The sequence below is a fragment of the Gymnoscopelus microlampas genome, assembly GCF_963454915.1.
Source record: "Gymnoscopelus microlampas genome assembly, chromosome: 5".
NCBI classification, from domain to species: domain Eukaryota; kingdom Metazoa; phylum Chordata; class Actinopteri; order Myctophiformes; family Myctophidae; genus Gymnoscopelus; species Gymnoscopelus microlampas.
This window is the reverse complement of record NC_139942.1, coordinates 10578138-10596418: the sequence shown is the minus strand read 5'-3', so window position 1 is coordinate 10596418 and position 18281 is coordinate 10578138. Positions and strand designations below refer to the sequence as shown.

The window sequence follows — 18281 nt, the reverse complement described above, 5'->3', positions numbered from 1 at the left end:
ATGCACATATTATTTCCTATGGACATAATAGCTGATTATTTCTCTTGCCAGATTCTAATGAGTGTTTGCCGGACTCTGGGATATGTGGTCCCAATGCCTACTGTACTAACCATATTGGTACCTACACTTGCACCTGTGTGCCAGGATACACTGATCTCTCCTCTACAGGTGACGGCTGCAGTGGTGAGTACACTTCAAAATACAAGGTCAACTAAATAGGATTGAAAAGCCCAAAAAAGCCCAATGGCTTGTTTCAATTGGGGTCCTCACGTATTCAATTCATGGAGACACTAAATGACAGACAGATATACACTACTATGCAGAACATCATTATAAACAGTTTAAAAGTAAGAAGGTGCTGAAGCAGAAAAACTTCAATGCAGACGTTTGGAAGCATTTTTCATGCCAACTTAAGTACTATTCTAGGGCTGGGAAATTAACCAAAATACATTATTTCTTATATAGCAAAAAATGTATAGATTTTTTTTAAATAATAATCGACTTACTCAATTAGACTGATTAACCCTGTATTATAATTCATTGTACAATGGTGGCATACAAAACAAATTGCGAAAATAGCCGATCTAGCTCACAACTCATTGCATTATGACGTGTTGTGACGTGAGCTTGTAGATCTTTTCAGCCCTAGTATGTTCTCTCTCTCCACCCCCCCCCCCCCCCCCCCCAGACATAGATGAATGTATGGATGGGGACACTTGTGGCAGGATGGGGACTTGTCAAAACCGAAACGGGACCTACTGGTGCAATTGTAGTAGTGGATACAGTAACTATGGCAACGAAGGGACCCCATGCTCAGGTGAGATGCTCGATTTTCAATTCCTGACCCTTTTTGAGGGTTCTATTTCAGTTTTTGTGTCAGGTGTTATCCTAGAAGATATGCCTCTTGTATATTTTTAGATGTATGTATCTATTACGTATTTCATTCAAATTAGGTTAAGTAAGGAAAGGCCCATGGACTGGATACAATGTTACCAACCTAACTCAGCATAAACATCAGTGCAGCACCCTGGGTGTGTTCGACATACGCTCTGAGAATCTGTGGCGCTCTGACCAGTCTGAATGTCTGAATGGCCAGAGAGCACCGGGATGCACTCCCATGCAGCTCTCTCAGAGTGTATTTCCGAACAAACCCGTATTGTAAATACATGGTCTGTGGTACACCCGAAGCCAAAACCCAAACATTTTGAGGAATTTATTTAAAAGAAAGTCTGGGTAAAATATGACGTTTGGTCACACTAAAGAACATTGCCATCATAATGGTTATTTATTAATTGAAAACATGTGAGAAGACCATGGGTGTGATTGGACAATAAAAGAGGTCTAAAACGTTGAGTCCATATTCTTTTGGGACAGAACACTACACTAACATCTGTAATAAACTATCTTCTGATTTATAGCTATTGCCTCCATTTTTCATAATTTTTCTGTTTAATTTCCAAGCTCAAATAATTGTAACGTCAAGATAAATGGATCTTCATCACAAAAACAAATGTATATTTCATTCAACCATATTATGCTAACAGTGAGTGAATATTGTATTTTCTCACTTGTAGAAAAACATGTCAGTGCTCTATGCCTGATCACAGTAGAAACAACATGTTTAAGAACATGCTAAGCACAAAGCTGTTTTTTTGCTGCTGCTATTAAGTTTCTGCCCATTAGAGAATGAAACAAGAAGTTAGAGCAGATGTCATATGTTTGTCACTATAATACAGTAGTGTCCCCATTCTCTTCCATGCAGAGGTGCAGTGTGAACAGTTCAAAGCAGACACAGCTGCTCAGGTAAGTTGATCTATCCCACAATATATCCTATCATCAGAGTGAATGAGTGAGACAGGAAATGCAGACAGAGAGCAGAGAGTGACCAGTGGTGGGAAAAGTACTCACATTTTTTAACTTAAATAAAAGTATCAATACTCCAATATAGAAATACTCTGTTAACTTACAAGTAAGTACTCATTAAATTAAATGTGCCATTTAAAGTTTTTAAATATATACACATCTTTTGAAAATAGCAGATCTACAAGCTCACAATGCGTTGCATCGCGCGCGCACACACACACACACACACACACACACACACACACACACACACACACACACACACGTTTGTATTATTATACTTGTGGGAACATCAACATTTTAGGACTTGTAGATCTGCTATACCTGGCTGAAGTGGTTACTGTATGTTCAAGTACAGAGTTCAAGTACCTCCTGGACTCAACCCTAACCTTTAGAAGTCACATCAAGAAGGTCTCCAACACAATTTAACTTGCAAAATGTTAGGCCTTTTCTAACAGTTGGAGTTGCCAGGACACACTTGCACTATGATCTTCTCTCACATCGAGTTCGGGTTCACAAATTGGTCTTGCACAGGTCTTTCAAATAATTGTAGTGGAGTAAAAGTACAATATTTGCCTGTGAGATGTAGTGGAGTAGAAGTAAAAGTACAGAAAATTGGAAATAAAAAATAATAAAAAACTCAAAATGGTACAGTACTTGAGGAAATTAATTGTGTTACTTTCCATCATTGGTAATGACATGCAGCAAAGGATGTGACAGTCTGTCTGTCTGTCTGTCTGTCTGTCTGTCTGTCTGTCTGTCTGTCTGTCTGTCTGTCTGTCTGTCTGTCCAGTCTTCATCAGGCCTGTCTAACATCTTGTCCCTGATGTGGAACAGCTGCAATGAGCTGTCTGATGGAAAGCCAAGCCATGGAGATGTACTGCTGGAGGTAACACACACACGCACGCACGCACGCACGCACGCACGCACGCACGCACGCACGCACGCACGCACGCACGCACGCACGCACGCACGCACGCACGCACGCACGCACGCACACACACACACACACACACACACACACACACACACACACACACACACACACACACACACACACACACACACACACACACACGTTTGTATTATTATACTTGTGGGAACATCAACATTTTAGGCCAGCAACTTTATGAATTACTTTTTTTAAAGTTTAACCCTAAAACGGAAAATAGCTGCTTAGAACTTACACAGTTGTGAGCTTGTAGCCATTTTTCGATGCACAACACTAAGTATAAATAGGGCATAATTCCTCTAGACCTAACCTCTAAATGTCCAACCCTAACCTGAATCTTATCCTAATTGTTAGTATAACTTTAAACATAATTTTGTCTTGTTAGGACCAGGAAAATTGTCCTCACAATCTATTTCTCACATTCTACTATACTTGTGTGGACATTTGGAGCTCAACATTATGGTAATACTAGTACTCACTGTGATGACTGACCAAACCAACACAGAATTCTTCCCGGTCTGGGGTAAGTCCATGCAAACAGTTTCAAGGCCTTCAGTCAGTCAAAGTCCCAAGTTGCCAGCAAGGACTGGGACAGAGTGAGAGCATTACATAGTGGAAGCTTAGCTTGTTTCCAGCTAGCTGGTCAGAGCGCAGGTGTCATCACATCAGGCTGAATGAGTAAATAAATAGGCACGTATACTCCCCTCAATGATTTGCCACAGGCAGGTGCACTGTCCTTGGTGCTGAACTCTGTCTCCACTGCACTGGCTCGCCTCGCTAGAGTGCTTAGCTGTCTGGTGGCCCAGCGAAACTCCACCACACACACGCACGCACGCACGGACGCACGCACGCACGCACACATAGCTCTCATTTCTCCTTGCTGTTTCTGTCTCTGTTGGGTAGGAACTGTTTACAGAGGTGGATGACCTGTTGGTGTCCCCTGGTGACCTGGATGAGCTTGGCAGTGACAGTGACAAGGTGACAGTGTTACTGGAGGTAGTGGAGGATGCTATAAGGCTCATTGGACCCCAGCTTAATGACAGCCACTACCACATAGAGGAAAACCAGACAGGTACTGTTCCAGTGATGTCCATAATGTAATGGTGGAATGTAAGTACATTTACTCAAGTAATACTGAAGTACAATATTGAGGAACTTTTACGTAAATGGACTAATTCCATTTTCCAGTAATTTATACTTATACTTACATCAGATTTAGATTGTTGTTACAAATCATTAACCACTTAAGCCCTATTTTATACCAAGGATATTCAAAATAAAATGTAAGCACAAACTACAAACACAATTGTGAAATGGGCCATTCTGCATAATGAGGGTGCTACTTGTATATTTGGTATATTAAGCACATTGTTGATGCCTATACTGTTTTTACTCAAGTAACATTTGTAATGCAGGACTTTTACTTGTAACAGGAATATTTCTACATTTGGTATTGCTGCTTTTATTTGAATAAGAAATAACAACTGAGTATTTCTACCACCACCATAATGTCAACAGATATTTGATTTAACCCATTCAAACCGAGAAAGCATCCGTGTCATTTTAGATTGTAGCCATATATAGGCCTATAGCAGCATACATTTTTCAAAAAATGATTTAGAACAGTGGGTTTTAAAAATTAGCAGATATACAAGCTTGAACATTTTTGAAAGATCTTGAAATTCTTTTGAAGAATTTTGCATTTTTGTCTCAGTAGAGGTGGAGCTTTACGTGAGGAAGGGAATGACTCCGCCCTCTGGACCAATCTATCTGAGCAGTGATTATGCTAGTGTAAGCACTGACTGGAACACAGCCACTGGAACTGGAACATACCCTGGTAAACTCCTTGTCTTGTCTCGTCTCCTCCCTTCTCCTCCTCTCATCTCCTCTCCTCTGTCATCCTCTCCTCTCCTTTGACACATAATCCATACTCTATCAACAAATCCTTCTCATTTCTCGTACAGGTTTTGCTTTCGCTGCGTTGGTGACCTACAAGAATCTGGAGAAGTTTGTAAACCACTCCTTTGAGCATCTCAGCGGATACCAGAAGGATGGTGTATATCCTGAATATCAGATCTACTCTAAAGTGGTGTCAGTTGTAGTATCCAACCCTTCCACAGAACACCTGGACACACCTGTCATCCTTATATTCAGACACTTACAGGTGAGCCAATAGCAGCGGTCTACATCTAGACAACATAGCTAGATAGATAGATACCTTTATTGATCCTGTGTATACAGATGTATACACTCTATATCCTTCTGCCCGATGCAGAACATGAACATCTTAGATGTATGAAAACCCTTGGCAATGTCTGTCACACCACAAGCATATTAGACACTTAAAGGGATATTTCACTTTAAAAAATAAATTGGGTAATTTTATCGTCCACTCAGGGTTTTGTGAGCCCCCCAGACAGTTTATAAGTTGCTTGATTCAGTGTTTAGATATTTGATATTTTATCAGACACGCCTCCTTCCTATACAAACCCAACTTCAAATTCCATTTTAACCATGTAAGATTCATCAAGAACTGATCCTAATACGTGAGGGGGCCACGTTTTTTCAAAACCTTTTTTTCATTTATTTAATTAAATGAAATTAAATTAATTAAAAATGAAAAAAGTCACGAAAGTCAGTCAAAAACACAGTCTCCTCACGTATTAGAATGACAATATCAGTCACCAGAACCAAGGACGGGTGTTTCCGATTAATCTAACAACATGGTCAAAATGGAGTTTGAAGTTCCAATGGGTTTGCATAGGAAGGGGGCGTGTCGGATAAAATGAATATCAAATATCTAAATACTGAATCAAGCAACTTAAAAACTGTGCGGGGTGCTCACAAAGGCCTGAGTAGACGATAAAATTAGCCTTTAAAAAAAAAAGTGAAATATCGCTTTAAACAATTTCTTTAACAATAACACTAAATGATGGAGAGGATTACACCAAACTAGAAAAGGCAGTTCCTGTAGAACTGTGTGGGCTTGCTGAATACAAACACGTAATAACATATGTTTTGTAGAAATAGCATTTGAGAAAAATATGACTTCAAATGTATAAAAAGTAGAAATGTAATATAATATAATATCCTCTACCGGTGTGTTACCTGTTTAGTACTAGGCTAATACTATGTTTCAACCACAACTAATAAGACTGAGATAGAGTGGGTTTATTGTGGAACAAGTCCCTTCAACATTTCACTGCTTGTACTTGTATAAGTTTGTCACAAATAAATGATTTTTGATTCTTGATTGTGTATCAGGAGGTACAGAATGGATCAGAGGTGAGCTTCATCTGTGTCTATTGGAAGGCTGGAGCACAAGGACAGGACGGTAAGGGAGGGGCCTGGGACACACATGGCTGCTTTCAACAGTCTACCAACTCTACACACACCATGTGTCTCTGGAATCATCTCAGCAGCTTTGCTGTGCTCAGGGCTCACTACCCCTTGGAGGTGAGGACGCACGCACGCACGCACGCACGCACGCACGCACGCACGCACGCACGCACGCACGCACGCACGCACGCACGCACGCACGCCATTAAACCTGCATGCTGTCTCTTTCTCTGTACAGAATTCCTTTGGTGTCTTGAAGTTGCTGACCACATTGGGTCTTGTCATCTGTCTGCTGTGTGTGGCAGTATGCTCCGTCATGACCTACAGGTTGAGTCACACCACCATCCACCTCCACTTCTGCTCTTATGTTTATTGTTTATTATGCTCATTGCTTAATTGAAAACATAACTAATTAATTGATTACTTGAATCACAAAAACAAAGTTCTCTAATGTGTCACTTGGTGACAAATTACCCCCAGCACCGCCGATTTCCGACTTTTTCACTAATATACAATGTGTAAACTCTTGTGTTTATTAATAATACATTTTATTGGTTAGTGCAATTTACAAGTGGCTCAGAGTAAACTGTCATATGCATAAGTAGGACATTTTTAATTAGAGAAAGAAAAAAAACATAAAATCACACAAAGCCATAGAAGCCTAAAGGTAGCTGCATACTCCACTAGAAAAGTTTGGTTCGGCACAAAACCACGATGTGCTCAGAACTCAATTTGGTTGTTCTGTGCCTCCGATATGTTTTGGCCAGCCGGTTACTGTGATTGGTCAGCACTCACGAACCAAACCTTTCTGGTGGAGTATGCTATGGGATAAGATCACTAGCTTAAGGTTAAAATTAAGAGAAGGCTTTGTTAAAAGGTAGTTTTTTAGTCCTTTTTTAAAACCATTAACTGTCTGTGGTGTTGTCAGGAGGTGGGGGGGAGGAGGAGCAGCCAAGCAGAAGACCCAGAGAGCAGGAGAGTTAGAACCAGCTGTACTTATTCCACTGTGAGTAAAAACATCTTCATGTCTGTTATTCCCAAGATGTAATGAGGCTCATGTTGGTCACTCGGCTCATTCAATAGACTTGCTCAGTTCAGTACAGTATGGACACTATTAGACATGCTTACTGTGCGTTCTCTTGTATTTCCTTTGTCCTGCATTATGCAAGCACTGTTAAGGGTATATATTGTATATATGTATTTTGTATTTTGTTTATCACTGATGGGTGTTTCTTTGAGTGTGATGTCTTTTACCCTGCTCTATCTACCAGAAGTGTGGACTTGAGACTCAAGTCACAAATTTTATGACTTTAACACAGTCACTTAATACCTTCAAACAAGCCCAAATATTAGAGTGTTTAAAACGTGTCCCACGAAACATTAATGCAATTAATTTAGCTTCCTCAACTAATAATGTTATTAGTCAGAAACCCTGTCAGTGACACCTAGTGTCATGATGTGGTAGAGCCTGCTCCACTTGCAATGGGCTAAACAGAAGGTTTAGGACTTGAATGGGTCTTGACAGTCTAGACTTGAGTCTTGACTTGGACTTGCAAAACAGGGACTTTTATCTACTAGTCAGTAGTAGATAAACCTCTGCTATCCTGCTTTTTGCCCTGTAACTGTATCTGTCTGTGCTGTCTTTGGAGACTGAATTTCCCCTCCGGTATCAATACAGTAAAGATCTCATCGCATCTCATCGCATCTTATCCAATCTTATCTTACTATGCGTAGTGTTTCGCCCCGAGCTGGGATCGAACCTCAGTCTCCCACTCTGCAAAACGACGCACAACCTGCCGTGCCAATACTGAGCCCGATTGGCAGAGTTGTTGTGGCCGGGTCTTGTCTGTGTCACTACCTGTGCATTATTAATTAATTCTGTGGATCGTTTCTGTGGATCGTTTCTGTCTGTCTGTCTGTCTGTCTGTCTGTCTGTCTGTCTGTCTGTCTGTCTGTCTGTCTGTCTGTCTGTCTTTCTAGACTCTCCTCTGTTAAGGTCGATCATCCAAACATGGACATTGTGAGTAAAAGCAGCTCCTCTACAGAATAATCACTCAGACTGAACATCAGGACAGTAACTGATTGTTTTTCTGTTATTGCGTTCTGTCTTTCAGACCGTTTTTACACCGAGCGTGCAAACAGAACAGACAGCAGAAGTGACAATCATTGAATACAGGTAACTCATCCTAATCAGCTTCATTGGTACCTTCTTATATAATGTAGAACTATTTGAACCATCACTCGCCACAGCTGAGTCTTCCTGTGTCATGTTGTTTCTATTCAACAAACCACTGTGATTGTAAATGAATGTGATGCAACATGTGGCAAGATGAGACCTAATGAAGTCAACACAACACATTATATTAGCCTATTTTAAAGGGTCTGTAAGTGTTATTTTTTGGTTAAAACAAAAGTTCCGTAACAGGTGTCTCCCCCTCTCTCCAGCTCTTTAGTAAACAGGAAACAAACACATATTCAGGTGGTACACCGCTTTCATCCAACCAGGAGAAAGAACCCATTTATCATACATTTTATAGTGTTCAAGTTCTATTCCCTTGTTTCATAACTTGTAATTTCACTTGTTGGTCTTGCATCCTGTATGAGTTCTCTTTCCCCTTCATTGGATGAAATTGGTATCCATTTAACAAAATAATGTCACATACACCACTTGTAAATGGTTGTTTTGTGTCACAGGTTCAAGTTGCCTGGGACGGGGCTGTTCCAGTGCAGTGTGACACGGTTGGTGTTTGGAACAACAGGAGAAGGAGAAGTCCTCTACAGGACTGTTCAGTGGGATGAAAGATGGCTCCCGTCAACAGGAGGGCCAGCAGGGCCTCTGTTTGACATCCAGTGTCCTCAGGAATCTATCTGCCAGCTACACCTGCCACACTGTGAGGTCACACCCGGCGAGGCACTGGTCTTAGAATCGTCCAATCATTTACCAATTATTGGCGACCGTAGCTGAATGGGTAGACAGCCTGCCTGCGAAGTATAAGGTCCTAAGTTCGACTCCCAGCCCTGGCAATGGGTTGAGGTGTCCATGAGCAAGACATTTACTTAACACCTAACTGCTCCCCATGACGGCCGATCTGCACCAGAGAATTTTCTGGTGCATTTTAAAGCCTGCGTATGCAGGACTCACGTATCGCCTGGTGTAGCCGGTATAATTGATATAAATTGCATCTAAACAAACACGCTGTATGCGCCATGCATATCCACGCTTTGAAAATTCTGGTGTAGATGCAGTGTAAGGCGCTGCCCTTATGTTGAAATCTAAGGTGGGATGCATCTGACAGAAGAATCACACATTTCGTTCGTTCGAAATGTAATCTATAATATATTCAAAACCTTTCATAGGTGATGACCTGTCTGTGGCCCACATCACAAAGGAGGGGGTGAACTTCCTAGAACCACAGGAAGTGACCAAGACGCACGTGATTATAAATGTGACCCACCTGTCTCTGTTTGGGCTCCTGTGGAAGATTTACAACTACATAATACCAACCTATGGTCAAGTCCTGCTGTTCCTTCGACCACCGAGATGTCACATACGGAAACTGAGTGTATTAATGTTGCCAAGTAATATGGATATCAAAGAGGTAAAATGATGTCATCTGTTAAGTACCATACCTAGTAGAGAGTTTGAAACTCTTTAGACTTATTGTACCAAAACATGAAATGGATTATCTTTTTGAAAAGACACAGAGGCTGGTCTGTAGATATGGACACATTTTGACAACCAATGTAAGACCAAAGTTCATAGTATAAGGATAAAAGATACTCTGGTACTGACAGTAACAAAGACTTATGTGTACAAAGTCAGAGAAGTATGCCCACGTACCAGGCGTTATGATTGAACCATCTGGTCACAAGTTCTGTTGGTGTCATTTTAGGTGATGGCAAATCATATCAAGGATGAACACATCGAGACCACCTCCGAATGTGTTCTGACCCCATACCAAGACTACAGTCTGCAATGTACTTCATATGAAGTACAACCTGAGGTATCACATATTAATACTTTATAGACACATTAGACACATTAAGAAATTATTGTATGTTAAAACGAAGGAAAAGTGATGAAGTTCTTTAATTTACTACTACTACTACTACCACCACCAAATACATACTAGTATTATTAATACAGTTGCAACTACTACTACTACTAGCACTACTAAATGAATACAATACAGAGTTCAATAGTTCTATCAATTTAACATTCATCTCTTTACAGGCTGGGACGTATCGTCTGAACTATGGACCAAATTTCCATCCAACGTTTGAGGTGAACATGGGTCTCAAAGAAGAGGTCGTCTCATTGAAATTACTGGGCCCTCAGAACAACCAGGTCTGGAAGGGAAACATTGCACTGGAAGGTAAAGACAGAGTCATTCTGTTTAATCACGATTAAACTGTATCTTCTCCATCATAACTGTCTTGGCATTTGGATAGATGTAAAACCTTACTTTAGAAATTCATTACAATCAGTACAATGATGAGTAAGTTGTGGTCAGAATATGACCATTTAGACATGAATCAAAAATTGTTCACATGTTCTGCATGTTGAGGTAACCCGACTCCATTCTAGACCATATATAATATATATAATTTGTAGACACACAGCCACCACCACCCTTTAAATATGTATATGTTATAGTTATAATACTCATCACTGTCTTCTGTACAAAAAGGTTGGTGAGAAATGATCAACCTTGGCATGTTTTTATCTACAAAGCCGTGCGTGTGTGTGTGTGTGTGTGTGTGTGTGTGTGTGTGTGTGTGTGTGTGTGTGTGTGTGTGTGTGTGTGTGTGTGTGTGTGTGTGTGTGTGTGTGTGTGTGTGTGTGTGTGTGTGTGTGTGTGTGTGTGTGTGTGTGTGTGTGTGTGTGTGTGCCAAACCTTTAGTGCACTCTGTAGGCCAAGCTAGACATTCACTGAATAGGCCTGTTTAAACAATCTGTCAACAACAACTATGTTATTACATATTTTCATGAATGCATTACATCAGACCTGCTGTCCCCCCTGTCTATGATGTAATGGCCAAGATGATATGGAGTGGAACTGGCCCACACACAGAGCCATATATTAACGTGAATTTTATTTCAAGAGATTTGTTGGTTATTATCATTTCCCTTGTTTTGGGGTAGGGAACTGAGCAATATTACACAAAAGGTTTGCTTTGCCGTGAGCATTGGCACAACAGTTATGTGGTCAGGAATGAGGTGGAACCGAGTTCCGCAAGCATGCCATGATTATACCAATAATCATGGTAAAGCCACCCTCGACTATATTGCGAATATACAATCGTCACCATCAAAATAAAACACATCAAAATGTATTGATATTGTGGGGCAATTTGCTATCAAAATACAACCTTTTTGCAAGTGTCATCTCCTGAGGTCTGACAGAGACAACTACTACAGTATGTCCCTGTTTACTCAGCCAGTCCAGACCATTGAGATGGCTTTGTGCCACAACAAACTTTCTCAAAATGAATCAATACCACAAGAGAAACCAATGTAACAGCTCAATCTCATTGTAAGTAAGATAGTTGAGAGAAATTCTTAATTTTCAAATGCCAGATTTAGCTACCATACAAACTGATAGCCTAGCCACATTTGATATTGTGATTAGTTTTCATTTACAAACGGATAGGTATGCTGTCATGCTCATTTAAGCATGGCTTGAACTAGGTCAACTAGGTCGGAACTACCTGTTGTATAATAATGCTTGTCTTTGTTCAAATGGAACTGCAATTATAAAAGTCTCATTAATTAATCAGACAGTTTAATAATGTACTGCATATTAATTGTTACACGAAAACAATGTCCTATCTTTCCTTCAGAATACCATCCAGGCCCCGGCCCGAGTCAGCCAAACGCGTCGACAGTGACGATGACATCACATGGAGCGGAGACGTTGCTGTCCGTGCGGTCCGATTTTGTTACACGTGTGTCGGGGGCCGTGCTCAACGGTCTGCTGGACAAACTACTGCAAGAGAAGGTTTTCATCGATGAAGAGATGAACTTGATCAAATCGAAGGAATACAGAGAAGAGAAAGCGCGGCAATTCATCGACATGGTGCGAAATAAAGGGAAAGAAGCGTCTTCGAAGATGATCGCTGCGCTTCATCAACTAGATCCCACCCTTTATCACCATCTGGGTTTGGACAAACCTTGATTTGTTATTTATAGAAGCCACCTCTGTTGAGGATGTTGTCTGACTAGAAATGGTCTTATCAGCAGGATTTCACAACTCTTGGGTTTTCATGCTTGAACAGACCCATACTGTAAGTATCCCTCTTGGACTTGATTGTAATGTGTTCTGACCTGCACCTTTATTTTATTCCAGGAACCACTGAATTCTGTCTTGTGGATGAATACATTTTTGTTTATTTTTGTCTTGTGTTTTGGCATTTTGCAAACATATTTTTAACCTTTCACTCATTTTCACTAGTGGTGATTTTCCATTTTGAAATCTCTCCTATATTTCAGTGGAGCTATCCTAAAAAGTATTTTTAGTAGCCTTTTTTGGTGACCGTTTGGACTGTGATTCCCAGAATTCCGTTTGAAACAAAACCAGGGACATCTAAAACAAATGCTTCAGGTCCTAGCGCCGAGAATCTACCAGTGGTAGGTGAATTTGTATTAATTATTTTTTTTACATTCATAGATAATCAGCTTGGATACAATATAGTTGCAGCAGTCAACAGGAGAATAGATCCCATACGCCTGGCAGACAACTTGTGCCTGAATTGGCTAGGTCTGGTCCCTAGCCTTGCAGGCTGCAAATCCCATCGCCTGGAAGGCTGATTGCTTAGCAATCATCAATTCACAAAAATAACATAGTTACAACATCGTTGACGATTAGAAAAATACTTGGTGATTGAGCTACTTGGTCTGCTGGCAGCATGCACGAGAAATATGATGCTGATTGTCCTATAGTTTATGAGATTAGCTGCAGAAAGACAGACAGACAGACAGACAGACAGACAGACAGACAGACAGACAGACGTGATGGCAAGATTCACCTGCCTGGCTGAGAAAATTAATTCTGACACCAAAGTTGTCTATGGAAATTAGGTTCATATTGCTGTTTATTTTTATTTTTTTATAGAACTACAAAAACTGTACATGATGTATATATATATATTTCTTTACCATTACTTAACCAGGCAAAGTGAATTTAGAACAGATTCTTGTGTCCAACCCTTGGCCTGCTGGTGACATTACTTGCTCAACAAGACGTAAAGATAAAGCTTAATTTATGTTAATAGTTACGTCCATGGAACAGGTGTATTGCTTCATACAGTACATGATGCATAGGCCTACCTCTATAGGTTGTTGTTATTATCATCATTATAATCATACAGTATGTAACGTTATTAAAAGCATTTTTCATTTTCAAACACGTATGGGGTCATTTATCGTCTACTCAGGATCTTGTGTGCACCCCAGACAGTTTTGAAGTTGCTTGATTCAATATTTAGATGTTTCATATTTGTGACATGCTAGACTCCTTGTATAAGAAAATGTTTGCACTTTAAACTCAAGGCTTACTAGGGCTGAAAACAGGTGCGAGAGGCCGGCACGAAAGTCCATAAACAACAAGATTGCACACTGAAAGTGCAGGTTAATTATTTCTGCATTTCCTCACCTATTTCTGTATTTCTTCAACCATATGTTAATGAGGGGGCATGTCTTGTCCATACTGACCATGGTCAGTGGTGCTGACTGGTACTGACATGATACTGACCATGATATTCACATGATGCTGACCATGATACTGATATGATACTGACCATGGTCAGTATCATGAAAAACTTGCTTCAAAGGAGAAATGATTTACCATGTCAGTCTCTGGTTGTACTTCACACGTACATCTTTTTCTAGTGTTTCAATAGAATACATCTGTTAGAAACAACAGTTAAATGTCTTGAGATGAAGGAAGGGAACTACTAACTACTGGCAGTATAAATGTAGTGCAGGAAGATCTGTCGCAAGCTCAATACCAAGAAAACAAAAGTATTGACAGTCAACATGGAGACAGAACAATTGCCCCTGCCGACGGGACGGCGCTCGAGGTAATCGAGGACTCAGTCTGATCAGCACAGCTGATTTCAATATTTTGATGTGTTTAACTTGAGAACGGCTAGGTGTGCTGTCATGCTTGTTTGAGCACGGGTAGAGAGCCTATTTCAGAACGGGAGTACCTGTTGTATAAATTTGTATACATTATAATGGTCATGTGTGATGCAAGAGTGCGGACTAGCCGGGAATCCTTAATCGCTGCATGCCCTCCACTCCCTCCTATCCAGCATCAGGGTCTTGAGCTCTGCGGTGTTATCAGCTCCGCCGTCACGCCGCAGTGTGTCTACGTAGGTGGTGCACCTCTTTCCCCCTCTTAGCTGTGCCTTGTGTTGGCTCCCACGCGTGATTATGAATCCCATCAACGTTGTAGGATATATATCCGCCTTACCTGTCTGATTGGCTCCCTGGCAGGCATAGTTTTACTGAGGTTAGGGTTAGGGTTAAGGTTAGATTTAGGCAAAGTCTTATTGAGGTTAGGGTTAGATTTAGGCATAGTTTTACTGAGGATAGGGTTAAGGTTAGGTTTAGGCATAGTTGTAAAAACGAGAACTGTCAATCACAGCGACTACTGGCCAATCACAGCGGATTTAGCCTAGAACTGAAGTGGGATCCATAATAACGCGGCTCCCACAGTGTCAACTCAGCTCGCTGGCCACCAGTTCCGAATGCCTGACAAGGTGCCCCTGCCACCCTCATCATTCAGCCTCTTTTTAGTTCAAGACCTAAAAGTCTCCCCGGGAACCAAACTAGTGAAGATAGCCAATCTACAAGCTCACAACGTGTCGCATCGCATGTAGATCTGTTACTACTTCTTAAATTATTCGTTTTGAAATTAATAGAATTTCTTTGATTTTTTTTCCTGAAAATTCATGAAATTCTCTTTCGTGTTTGAAATGTGTTTTTATTTTTTGAACGTCTAAATAAAATCTAATATATATATAAACAAAAAACAACATAAAAATGTTTGAACCAAACGTGGGTCCGGAGTCCCGACCCACTGCTTGGGAAACAGTGCTTTATTGTTATAAATACCATGGTTTGTCTGTAGTGAGAATAGCCAATCTACAAGTTATGCGCACTCCTTAGTAAGCATTAGGGGAAGTGGGGTGAATCATTGTGGTAGCGGTCCTCGCCTCAGGTTCATCTCGTTCACCCACAGCGTGGTGGTGTGGTGTTGCCTATAGCAACACCACAGCATTGCACTGCAGAAGAAGTTCAAACAGGAAATATACATCATTTGGGCTGTTGAAACAACCAACTGCACAGGATGTTGACAGAAAGGGTGTGATTCTCAACTTGGTTATTGGTCCGTTTCGCCCTCTTGTGGGCCTGGACTGCTTCAACGGAACAGTAGCCTCGATCTCCGGGCTTTTATTTTCCTTCGCGTTTTGCTCAAAAATAATAGCCTGGACCAAGCTGTTCAAATTCCTGGCATAGGAAGTGGGAGTCAACCTTTCATTTCCCCAGCCAAACAGAGTGCAGTGGGCGTCGCTCCAAATGTTGTGACGTCAGGGCTCTCAATGCTGCACATTGGGGGAGGAGGACGGGCTCGGGCCTGGCGCACAGATCGGTGAACCAATGGGAGCCCACGGATGTTTTCTCCGGAGATTTTGAACCCGCCCCTCTAGACCAGATATCAGACGGGCTAGGGCAGGCTAACGGAACTAAAGAGAACCTGAAGGGCACTTGACTGGAATGCCCTGCATGGAATGAGGAAAGTGTGGAAATCTGAAATGGGAGAAGACCTCAAGACCTGAGCGTAGCTACAGTGGAGTCAGTACCTCAACGGAAGCAAGTCTGCAAGGACTTTTTTGGACGGACCTTTTAGACAAAAGTATTACAAATGTAACTGTTGTTTTACATTCGTTTTGCCTAATAAAAATGTCAATCAATCAATCAAAGTACTGCTGTATGGGGCTGAGACATGGACCCTCACAGCACAACAGGAAAGGGCCCTGGATGGAGTCTACACAACAACGCTATGAATGGCACTATAGGTGTCACATGGACGGACCACATGAGAAATGTGGTCCTCTCTACGGCACACATGCGGCCCCCACCTTCACTTAATGCGGCCTGCAGGTTAATATCGTAAAATACTGATATATTATTGATTTCAGCTGTTACAATTCCAAACGTGCAAACATGACCCGCTTTAATTACTTCAGTCTATTAATGACTAGTATTAAAATGATATTGTCTTTTTTATGTCCAATGTATTTGTATTTAAGTTCATAAAGTTAACATACGTATAACTAAATGCATAAAATGTTATAAATAAAAATGTTACTTTTCAGGATTCCAATTCAAAAATAGCAACAAAAAAAAATCAAAAATAGCAGATCTACATGTAGAATAGCAGATCTAAACGTGAAAATCTTAGTGTTTTGCCAAATATTTGGGGGCCCACTCTGTTATTTTGTGTTACTTTATTGACAAGCTTAAATGTATAAAGGTAACAGACAATAAAGCACATACACCAACAAGGAAAGCAAAGGTTAGGTTTCAGGGAACATAGAACATAGAGATACATTTTTAACTTTTGCTTATTTCTTTGCTTATAGGGTTGCCGTTGAATGAAGTTAATACGAAATTCAAGAGCTTCTTCTGAATTGCTATAGCCCAGTGGCGTCGTTAGGGGTGGGCTTCGGTGGCTATAGCCACCAATGTTTTGTCCAAAGCCACCAATAAAAAAAAATGAAAAATTAAAAAATTAAAAGTTTTTTTTTTTTTTTGGAATTATATATCTATCACCCTAACCTAACCCTACCCCTAACCCTAAAACCGAAATAAAGTAACAAAAAACGGGGAAAAAAGCACCCTAATCCGCGAAATCCGCGGAAAAAATCGCGCGCGCGCGCTTCGCGCGCGCGCGGGAGGAGGGGCACATGCACGCGCGCTGCGCGCGCGTGCATGTGCCCGTTGCCTGCGGGGCTAAGCCCCCGACCTAGTAGAGACCTAGCGACGCGTCTGCTATAGCCAATTAACAGATTAAGGCTTCAACTTAAGTGCATAAAGCAAATGAACAGGTCCAAGAAAACAAACAAACATGTAACTCTAAATTTGTCCCAGATGTTCTGGAGACATCACAATCAAAGAATAGATGGGGGAAGTGTCTCTCGCTTGCTTTAAATCAGGGGTTCTCAAACTTTTTCGTGTCAGGGAGCCCCAAATTGATATGTATTCAGCTGCGGACGGCGGACGCCCATCCTAACAGGTTTTGTGCCAGGGACCCCCCAGAAGAGAATATTTATGTAAAAACAAAATATATACCTATATATATAAAGCAGATGTTTATAGTAGATCTGTTCTTTTTGATATCCAACATTACAAATGGATAAACTTTTGCTGCATGGGGACCCCCTGGAACACCCCCCTAAGGACCCCTGGGGGTCCCCGTACCCCAATTTGAGAACCATCACTTTAAATGACGTAGGCTAGTATTTGTCAGTGTGTCTTTAACGGTGGTGACGCTTCTTCCATCCATCCATCCAGCCTCTACTCAGCGTTGCCATGTCCGCTTGTTATAAGCGACTTTGGGCTCGCTTTTCTGTAAAGTTGGTTGCGGGTTGCGTTTTTGGGGGCTTGTTTCTAAAGTGTAGTTGCTTTATTGGCTTGTTTCTAAAGTGCAGTTGCTTATTTGGGCTTGTTTCTAATTAAAGTGAGTTGCTTATTTGGGCTCGTTTCTTATTAAAGTGTAGTTGCTTATTTGGGCTTGTTTCTAAAGTGTAGTTGCTTATTTGGGCTTGTTTCTAGTGTAGTTGCTTATTTGGGCTTGTTTCTAATTAAAGTGAGTTGCTTATTTGGCCTCGTTTCTAAAGTGTAGTTGCTTATTTGGGCTTGTTTCTAATTAAAGTGTATATTGCTTATTTGGGCTCGTTTCTAATGTGTAGTTGCTTAATTGGGCTTGTTTCTAGACCAATTATTTGTTTACCAACATTGAGACTGGATGCACAGGTGATTGTTTCACGCAATCAATTCTCAACCTGTTGTTTTGGGGTGCAACGCCCTCTTGTGTGTTGGCTAGTGAGGCGCGTC

At 41.0% G+C, this 18281-nt stretch overlaps 1 protein-coding gene across 1 annotated transcript; it reads left to right on the top strand.

Moving 5' to 3' along the window:
- The first annotated feature begins 57 nt into the window (after positions 1–57).
- LOC311045794 (uncharacterized protein) lies at positions 58–13405 on the top strand. The gene is made up of 17 exons (XM_084057852.1): positions 58–183; positions 689–817; positions 1763–1803; positions 2657–2752; positions 3719–3887; positions 4533–4652; positions 4780–4979; positions 6080–6271; positions 6393–6481; positions 7083–7160; positions 8135–8174; positions 8269–8330; positions 8849–9060; positions 9512–9753; positions 10048–10158; positions 10389–10530; positions 11999–13405. Exons 2-17 carry the CDS (start codon positions 703–705, stop codon positions 12331–12333), a joined length of 2244 nt encoding a protein of 747 aa, XP_083913978.1. The 5' UTR covers positions 58–183; positions 689–702; the 3' UTR covers positions 12334–13405.
- Positions 13406–18281: the final 4876 nt, after the last annotated feature.